The sequence below is a fragment of the Coffea eugenioides genome, chromosome 10 (assembly GCF_003713205.1).
Source record: "Coffea eugenioides isolate CCC68of chromosome 10, Ceug_1.0, whole genome shotgun sequence".
NCBI lineage: Eukaryota > Viridiplantae > Streptophyta > Magnoliopsida > Gentianales > Rubiaceae > Coffea > Coffea eugenioides.
Genome location: NC_040044.1, coordinates 35,913,181 through 35,922,873, shown reverse-complemented (window position 1 = coordinate 35,922,873; position 9,693 = coordinate 35,913,181). Strand labels below are relative to the sequence as shown.

The 9,693-nt window shown below is 35.2% G+C and overlaps 1 protein-coding gene across 1 annotated transcript; it reads left to right on the top strand.

Annotated features, from left to right (window-relative positions):
• The first annotated feature begins 200 nt into the window (after positions 1 to 200).
• LOC113750038 (auxilin-related protein 1) lies at positions 201 to 8,926 on the top strand. The gene is made up of 8 exons (XM_027293956.1): positions 201 to 998; positions 1,854 to 2,334; positions 2,418 to 2,535; positions 2,661 to 2,746; positions 3,912 to 3,977; positions 4,304 to 4,393; positions 7,589 to 7,765; positions 8,474 to 8,926. Exons 1-8 carry the CDS (start codon positions 457 to 459, stop codon positions 8,501 to 8,503), a joined length of 1,590 nt encoding a protein of 529 aa, XP_027149757.1. The 5' UTR covers positions 201 to 456; the 3' UTR covers positions 8,504 to 8,926.
• The last annotated feature ends 767 nt before the right edge of the window (positions 8,927 to 9,693 follow it).

Below are 9,693 nucleotides of genomic sequence, written 5' to 3'. Positions count from 1 at the left end.
TTAGGAATTTTTCCTGCTTTTAATACAAGAAAAAATTCTGTCGAAAAACTTGTATTCTATTAAATAAAAAAGTTTCTTGTTCGAGCAAATTGCAATTAGAAGTTCAAAAGGGAACAAATTGAGATTTGGCAAGATTTCAGGAGGTAAATTATAATGACAACCGACTTTCCACCGAGCTCAAAATTGAGAAGACACTTTTCTGAAAACAGACCAAGAAAACCCGAAAAAAATTTCACCCCCTCTTGACTCTTGACATTCTTCCCTGAATCTCTCTTCAATTTTCATCGCTCAAACTGCGTTGATTTCTCACCATCATCCCATCTCCCTACACACACAACACGCACTAGAAATTATCCTATTTTATCCTATATTTAAGACAACTTTGTTAGTACTTACTAGTGCTTGCACAAAATCCAAATTTTTCAAGAAAAAAACCCACAAAAAAGTAGTTCAAGAATGGATGAATTTGGAGTATTGGTGGAGAGTATTGGGTTCAAATCACAAAGGAATTCAGCTCCAATGGCACACTTGAAATCCAAACCAAAAACCAACCTCAGTGTTAACGATGGCTTCCCTGATATCTCTTCTGCAAATGCATCAAGATCATCTTTTTATGATAATAATGATTACTTTGTGGATGATCTTGATGGGATTTTTCAGTCGAATAGAAACAATTACAGTAGTTCCAAGAAATCTCAGAACTTTTTTGATGGTGGAGATGATATTTTTGATGGAGGGTCTTTCTTGAATTCAAAACCACAGAAGGGGATAATTGATTTTGACTCAGTTTTTGACTTAAAGAATTCAAATTCTAAGTCGAGTTCGAATTTTCATGGTGATGACTTGTTAACTTCAGGGCCAAGAAAAGGTGATGCTCTTGATGATTTTTTTGGTAATCTGAAGAAGGGTGGGGAGGAAAAGGGATCCCAGTATGATGATCTGATTCCAGGTTTTGAAGGAACTAGCCCCTCAAGGAGTAATGACCCTGGAAATACTAGGTATTTTTCTTTAAAAGCATTTTGTCCAATTTAATTGCAGATTATTTTTCTTTCGCTGTTTGTTGGATGTATATACCTGCCAAGTCGAAAGTCAAGGTGTTTGTTGGATAGAACTCTGCTGAATATTAATCTGCGCTCAAATTTCCTTTTTCTGCTTGAAATCTAATGAAAACATTGGAATTTTTATTTCTTGTTAGAATGGAATTGTTCCAGCTCAAAGAGTTAGTTTTTTCTATTGAGTTAGAATGGATGAGTTGAGAAATCATTGACGAAACTGTGAAATGCTGGCTAGGGAGAGCCCGTGTGACACCTGGCTATGTAAATTTGCCTAGTTTGAGCTATATCACTGGCTTAGGTTTCTGCTGCCTTCAGGTAAGTTGGGTGTTGGAAGTGCTCATGCGGGATATGGTACCTTTTAGTTAAGTTTAGGATATTGTACCTTTTCTGTTATTAGTTTTTGTTTCTGTTTGTAGAATGAAAAACTATATATCAAAAAAATCATAGTATAGCTGCTTTAACATATGTATGTCATAATATAGTTTTTCATGCTGTTGATGAAATTGTCTTAGTTTCATTTACTTTAAAATGGCATGGCAAAAGTTTGTCTTTGACTGGAGAGTCATAACTGAGCATGTTCAATGGTATCTAAATAATATGTTCACCTACAAAGCATGGATTGTCTTGCATGCACGAACTCTGTCAGGCTGAATTGCCTTCGTAGATCATATAGAATATCTATTTTCCCTTCCTTTTGGTGTGGTTGTTTATATTGTTTGCTTACTGTACATGGGAAGGTACAATCTCTCTTTATTTTGCTTTTGTTTTTTCATATATATGTATTTTGGCTCTGCACAGAATGGCATCAAAACCTAAAGTTTCTCAGCCTTCTAGTGGTTATTCATCTAAATCAAGCTCTGCGGCAGATGATCCTTTTTTGGTCTTTGAATCATCTAGATCTGAAGAAAATACTTCTTCTTGGCCATTCTCTGATTTATTGGAACAAAATGCTGGGAACAGCTCGGTTGAATCATCCTTAGATGAATTTGAAAAATTTGCCAGGGGTATGCCTCCTGGTGATGCACATGATAAGCCAAGTGGGGAAGCAGTTAGAAATATAAAAATTTCTTTGAAGAAGAAGGAGGACAAAGCCAGAGATAATGCTAGTGGTAGAGATGTAAATACAGATGCAAAAGTAGTGCATGAGAAACGAAGAGGAAAAGAAAAAGATAGGGCAGACAAGGACAAGGTTACCAACTGCAAAAAGGAATCAGTTGGAATTAATATTTTTGGTGTGGACACTCTTTCAAATGTTAATGGGCCCAGATCTCAACTTAAGGTGAGAAGTCTCAAGAACAGAAGTGCTGGCTTTGAGTTTCTGACAAAAATAGTCTTATTGAAGCTCTTGGCTTCTTGTTTCAGGACCCTGATCTTGATGCATTATTTAATGAGAAGCGAGAACCTGAAGTGAAGGAGACATCAATACAAGGAAGTTCAAGGACATCAAAAGATTTTGATGGATTGTCTTCCCTTTTTGAAGGTGGCTTCATGTTTTAGATGCTTCTGACAATTGGATTGTCTGATTTTTTCACAGCAGTTATTTTACTGGTGCTAATTTTATTGTCTTTTTAAAATTTTTATAACAGTTTTATGGGTATTGTGCAGGACCTGAATTCCAGGAAATTGAAGGGGAAACTGTAGAAAGAAGAAGCAGGAGACTGAATCAACATATTAAGATCCAAGAAAGAATGGTTGGTCTCTCAATTTTGGAATTAACTATTTTGATTATGTCTTGCCCTTTCATTAAGTGAAAATATGCACAATTGGGATCCAAAGTTGTGATTGGGGTGACCCTCAACTTGAAAATGTTTACTAATCTAAAGCAGTATGATGGTAACTTTTTGCTTAGGTCTGTGTTCTGAATGCTGAAGTCTACAGTGAAAAATCTCGGAGCTAGGGTCTGTAGAATCCATATGGTTCCTTGAGAACTACATTGTGATATGAGCCTTTTACATGCTACGTTATGTTTTATGGAATGAACACCTTGTTCTGATGGAAGAAAAGGTTGTCTACACTGCTTTCCTTTGATGTTTGTCATGATTACAGGGCCTTCTGTTTCAGTTTTTGAAATTACATAAATGTTCCAACTCACCTTGATGTTGCTTTTTCTGTTTGCTTCATAAGTTCTACTGCTAGGACTTCCCCTTTCAATAAATTCTCTATTCAGTTATTTTGCCACTTCAAGCATATAATGTTGAGATTTATATGTGGTATCCTGATTACATTTTATGGAACCTAATGGGAGGTTTCGAGTTGAGTAGCTGGAGGGGAGGTCTCTTATTGTGACAAACCTTTTGGGGATACTTATCCAATAAGAATAACTGGTCTGGAATTGCAATTACAATTTATTTCCTTTTTTCCCTTTCTTCATCTTCTCCTTGTTTTGTATTTATTGTTTGGGTGACTATTGTATGGTTTGGTATGTAGTAGTGTTCCATCTCGATGTTTAGCTTAAATTATCTAATTGGGGCTTGTGGAATTGTGATTGCATTAAAAAATCTATTTAGCTGGTTTACTTCATAAAAAAAATCTATTTAGCTTAAATTATTTCAAATTCTTAGCATAGATCTGTCTTCTGTTGTGGTAAGTACAGATTTAGGTTGCTTTGGATGGATAGCAGCTTAACATTTGATGTTGGTCGAAGGACTAGAAGCTAAGTAATAGGACAGATATCAATGTCACTATTGCAACTTCCTTGGAATTGGTTCTGACCTTTCCGTGAAGCAAATTTTTTTGTGTGTTTACTTGGAACATCCAATATAATGCGTCGTAGTAGTGTCAGACATCTTTGACCTTACTGTAATCCAGGCAAAAAGTTTCTGCCCTTATTATAGATCCCAATCTTTTTCGTTTCAGTTTAAAGCTTTGGAAGAAAAGACTCAGCGTGATTTTGAGGCTCAGTACGAGCAGGAAGAGCGGCATGTAAGTTTTAGCTATGCAACTCTCATCTTTCTCATTAATGTTGGAATCTTGGCTAGCAACCGTTTGTTAAGTTTTATTTTTCCTATGCTCTCTCCTTCCTTTAATATGCATATCAAGGAATCACTTGATCCAAATTCACTTCCTTGTTTCTCATGTTTTTCCTTTACCTTCTATTTTTGGGTGTTTGGCTGGGGATTGGGTGGGGCTATAGAGTGAAATCTTGTAGCAACCCATAGGTCTCATGGATTTTATCATTTCATACATATATGCATATGTATGAAGCATCCTATTCAGAGGCCTCTACTAATATAAATTACTTGACTCAGAGACTTGCTGACTGTCTGGATAATGATATCAAGCGTTGGTCAGCTGGAAAAGAAAACAACTTGCGTGCTTTGCTGTCGTCATTGCAAGATGTAAGATTTATACTTGTTTGCCCTCCACTCTGTTCTAACATTTTGGGCCTACAATTATATTAGGTTGTGTTTTGAGAGTTTTCTCTGTATTTATGTTGTATTCTTGCTCTCTTTATGACTGTTTTGGATTTTGTCTCTCTGGTAAGGATAGTTAATTTCTTTGAATACAGCCAACTTTACTCATTTATGGGCACAACATGGATTAAAGAGGACAAGTAAATTTGGGAATAGGTAAAATCATTAAAGCTGCTGAATACTTTATTGAATCCAATATCTGTTACAAATGTTTGGATTCATCAGTTTTTCAAAATTTAGTTTTTCAAATACTATAAAAATTTTTAAAAAGTACTCTAAAAGGTAGTCTAATTTTTTTTTTATGTTTAAAAAATATCCCAAAATATATTCTAAAAACTCTGCTACTCTTAAATATCCCAAAATATATTCTAAAAATATCCCAAAATATACTCTAAAAACTCTGCTACAATAAAATTTTTCAAAATCACCCCAAAAAACAGCTAATCCAAAGGGATTGGAATACGTGAAAGGAAATTCAGGCGATTAATCATGCCATTGAAATGGACTTCTCATCCCTTGGACATCTCTTTTGAGAGGGATGGATATGTATTTCTAAAGATTCTTTTTAAGTTTATGCTGGTTGTCCTGTTGATCCTTTAAAACATGCAATTTGAGTAACCAATGTTCTTGCCCTTCACAATTCATTCAGTGAATTTTCATCTGGATACACAAATTATTCTCCATTATTCAGTTCTCACTTCAGTGACTTCCTATCCCCATAATTTGAATTATTAACACTTAGTGCTGAATAGTTGGTTGCTGGTCTTCCCTCTTTATTCTGTCATCGAGGACAAAAGGTAGTTTGATGAGAATGGATGCCCTCCTTTAATATCAATTTGTCAACTTTCTTGGTAACACAACTTAGCTTCCATTTCTGCTTGGGTGATCATTAATTAGGTCTGGCCGCTTGTCTTTGATATATGGGAAATTGGTTTGCGTAACTGTAGCATTGTTGAAATATTTTTCTGTGCCATCATTTTTGTAAATTTGATAATCTTGCCTGAATATGGGATTCTTTATACTGAAACTGTTCATGTACTAAGATCCTTGTCCCTTGAGAAGCGTAGAGCAACTAGAATCTCAGTAATCTGGGAATCTTATATAATGTGCTCATACTCATATGTGGAGGTTTCGTTAGTTATGGTGCTGTACTTACCTTTGATTGTCTTCCTCCTTGTAATGCTATTTCATTGCAAGCTGAAAGATTAAACATTGCTGAAGATAATTTATTTCTTTCTGTTGCTACACTTGATTTTGGAGTCCGCTGTGCAAATTTTTTTTAAGTAATCAAGCTGAAGTCATGTACAGCTTGCAGCTGTCATTGCTTGGTCTTTTTAGACATTGCTGAAGATAATTTATTTCTTTCTGTTGCTACACTTGATTTTGGAGTCCGCTGTGCAAATTTTTTTTAAGTAATCAAGCTGAAGTCATGTACAGCTTGCAGCTGTCATTGCTTGGTCTTTTTAGAAGGCCATTCCTATGTTTATGATTTTCATGAGGGATTCACAGAATAGCTTAGTTCTAGTCACGTTTGGGTGGGTATATATATTTATATATATTCTTGAAAAGTTTTGAGTTTATTAGGATGGCAACTGCAGCTATGTGTTTGTCTTTCAGATAATTCATGGAAATTCATGTTTGAAATACTTTTTTCCTTTTATAATAATTAAAACAGCCGTACTGCAGTTCATTGCTAACTGAAGGTAAAAGACTTGGCTTTCATGGAGTTTACAGCTTCTCTTAAGATTATAGGGAAAGGATTTAAATGAAAGGGGACCTCATCTCTTAAGATTGGAAGACAAAAAAGGTGGGAGGTTCAACCAAACCTTTCTTACTATTTCATTGATCACTAGAGTTACAGAAAGTTTCGCGTAAAAGGACAAAAGTAGTTTCTCAAAGTGAATTTGGTGAATTGGTTGAAAATTTCATCTTTCCACTTGTATCTCTTGACTTGATTCTTTGCATCTGATAGACAGGAGACGAAATGTCATGTTGCTTATTAGAAGAACTTATAAGAGCAGATAAGTTGTTCCTTGCCTTAGGGAAAGAGTATAATTCCCAGGAATTGTTTCTTTCTCCCCTCATTTGCTAGAATTGTGAAGCAAGGGAGAGGATTAATGTGCGGTGCAGAAACAGTTGAATTTGTTTAACATGTTGACCTACAAGACATTCTATTTCAGGCATCTGGATTTTACAGGATAACTACAAATTGCAAAAATTCCATAGACCATATAGTATGGGAAAAAAGATGATAACTTCATGTGAATTAAAAAATTCCCTTATTGCAGTTGACACAGAGGCTAGCTGTAGTGGGGTGAAACTACTTGTTGGGGATTGAAGTTTTGGAAAAACATGCCCACAACATCTTGCATTACAGCTGGAACAACTTTGAGAACTTCAATCTTAAATTACTCCTCACTGAACCTCTTATGGCATGCATCACCAAGATTCCAATAGTTTTGGTGCTTCCAAACAATAATGTGCCCAAACATGCATAATCTACAGAAATGGGAAAAAAAAAAACCAATACTTTCTAACATGGTAAGGTTCCAAGGACGTCGAATGAAAAAACCAATACTTCCTAGCATGGTAAGGTTCCAAGAAAGTTGAATAAAAAAACCAAGAAAAAAAAAACTTTCTAGCATAGTAAGGTTCCAAGAAAGTTGAATAAAAATTTTAGGTGTAAGCTGGAAATCTGTGAGTTGGGACTTTTGTTTGTTTTCATCCTCAAGAAACCCATTTAGGGAACTTTTTTTGTGCCTTTTAGGGTGCTCTGCTGATCATCATGAATTAGGACATTAGAAGAGGTACACTGATTCGGTGCCTTGTACAAATTTGGTGAACATTAGTAATCGCCAAAAATAATTGCTGATGGGACAGAAGGGATCATGTAACTCACAACCATGTGAAGAAGAGGAAAAAAAGGAGAGAGAGAGAGAGAGAGCTGGATTGTTGGACACTTTTAAGGAACTAAGTGGTCTCTTTCAGAATCTTTTCATGTTCACTTTTCAACATTTTTTTATCAATAGGAATTTTCCCTGACTTGTCACCTTTGATAGTAGCACCTTGAACCAATGAATATATGATCCTTGACTAACCATTTCATATGTTGATATGCAGGTGCTATGGCCTGAAAGTGGTTGGCAACCTGTTTCCTTGGCAGATTTAATCACTTCTGTATCTGTTATTAAGGTTTACAAGAAGGCATCTATGTGCTTTCATCCAGACAAGGTTCAACAAAGGGGATGCAATCTGCAGCAGAAGTATATTGCAGAGAAAGTTTTTGATGTTCTAAAGGTATAATTTTTATGAGATTCATTGTGGTAGAAGCATGTGGTTATTTTACAAAATTGTGGTTAGCTCTCTAAAAATTAATAACAACACAAGAGGAAATGTAAATTGTTGAAACTTTTCCACATTTTGTTTGGTCGACAAGGTTTATTGTTGATTTTCATTGTTCTATAGGCAAGGGCTTTATTTAATTATATGTACAGGTAGGTCACTATAGATTGAAACGCAAGTATAATGCATATCGTAATGATTAATTTAATGGGAAACTACCATAGAAGTGCAGCTTCTAATACTTCCCTATTATGGTCAATGTGAACGAATAAAGCTTCTAATACTTCCCCTTATCATTTTTTCTTTTTGGAAAAAGAATCTGGGGATCCCTTCGTTAAGTTTTCTAGAATCTGTAATTTTCCTATTGTTGACTGTATTTTGTCTTCTCCTGGAATACTCTACTGTGATAATTACGTTTAAGTGTACATATTGCACAAATCACATGATGCTTTTTTCTGTTACTGGTAATCATGTTATGCTCTTGTTAGATCTATCTATCTATAAGGTTATGATCCCATATAGTTAAATATAGGGGTGCAACCTGATTGTTTGAATTCTACCTCTGGGAAATATGCTAGTAAAAATTCTGATGTATTATTCATTTACTATGATCAATGTTGCATTTTCTGGAAGTATTCCGTGAAATTTTATATCGTCTATCAGGAAGCACGGAGCAACTTCAGTGAACTATAGTGAGCTTGACATTAACCTGGATAGCCTATGACCTCCGTTCTTGGAGATTGATGTTCCATGTAGGGCAAGTCTTTTGGTGAATCTTCTAAAAATGAGGCCCCTCCATGTCGGATGCCTTGATCAAATGTCCTATGGTGCATGAACACTCATCCAGAAATGCTGTACCATGGTAGATGTGCATGCTCTCCAGTCAGGAGGCTGTGACTGCGGTGCTGAAGTAGTGGTGCTTGGTTTACGCTTACCTATGTTTATGACTGCAATTTCAAAAGCCTTCTTTTTGTTATGGTATTTGGTCTCTCATGCAGTAATCAACATAATATTGCTCAATACACGGATTTGCCTCCACAAGCAACAGGGGTTTCGTAATTTAAATGTTTTGGAAATTTACCCAAAACAAAATTGTTTTGGAAATTTGTCATTTAATTGTTTCCTCTGTTGGGCATTTAAAATGTCTTCAGCTCTTTTTTTTTTTTTCTCTTTTCTTTTGAAGGCAAAATTGTAACTTTAATTTCATTGGTATGGAGGCAAAGCTTGTGTGCTTTCGTTCCTATAATAAACTCAAAAAAGTACATCAAAGAAACAGTAGTGTGACAATAAATATTTAACTTCTATTTTAAAGAGGAGGGGAGTTTAAAGATGTTTGAATGGGAGTTGGGGATGAACCATCAAATTAGATAAATACATTATAGCACTTTCTGACTTTTTTAAGAACAAGAAGTAATAATGCTAGGAGGGGTTCAAACTAGGGGTGGCAATTCGGGTCCAAATCAGGTTGGCGGGTCGGGTTCGGGTCAACCCGTCAGAAAATCTGTTGACCCGAACCGACCCGCCAACCCGACCAGGTATGACAGGTATGCTGACCCGAACCCGAAAATCTCAGGTTGACGGGTCGACCCGAAATGACCCGAAACTTAATTTTAATTTATTAATTTATCACTGTAATTTCTAATAAAATCAATTTCTCACAAAATTAATTACATAATCAAGTAATAAAAATTTAAATAAATAATTCCAAACCAAATCTAAAATAAATTAAACACCGTAAAAGTGTTTTATCCCAAACAAAATATAAAATAAATTAAAACAGTATAAAAGTAAAAAATAATATAATATATTATTTGTCCAAATATAATAATTTCAACTTCACACAAATTAAATAAATTCATTTAGGATTAAGTAATTAATGCCTT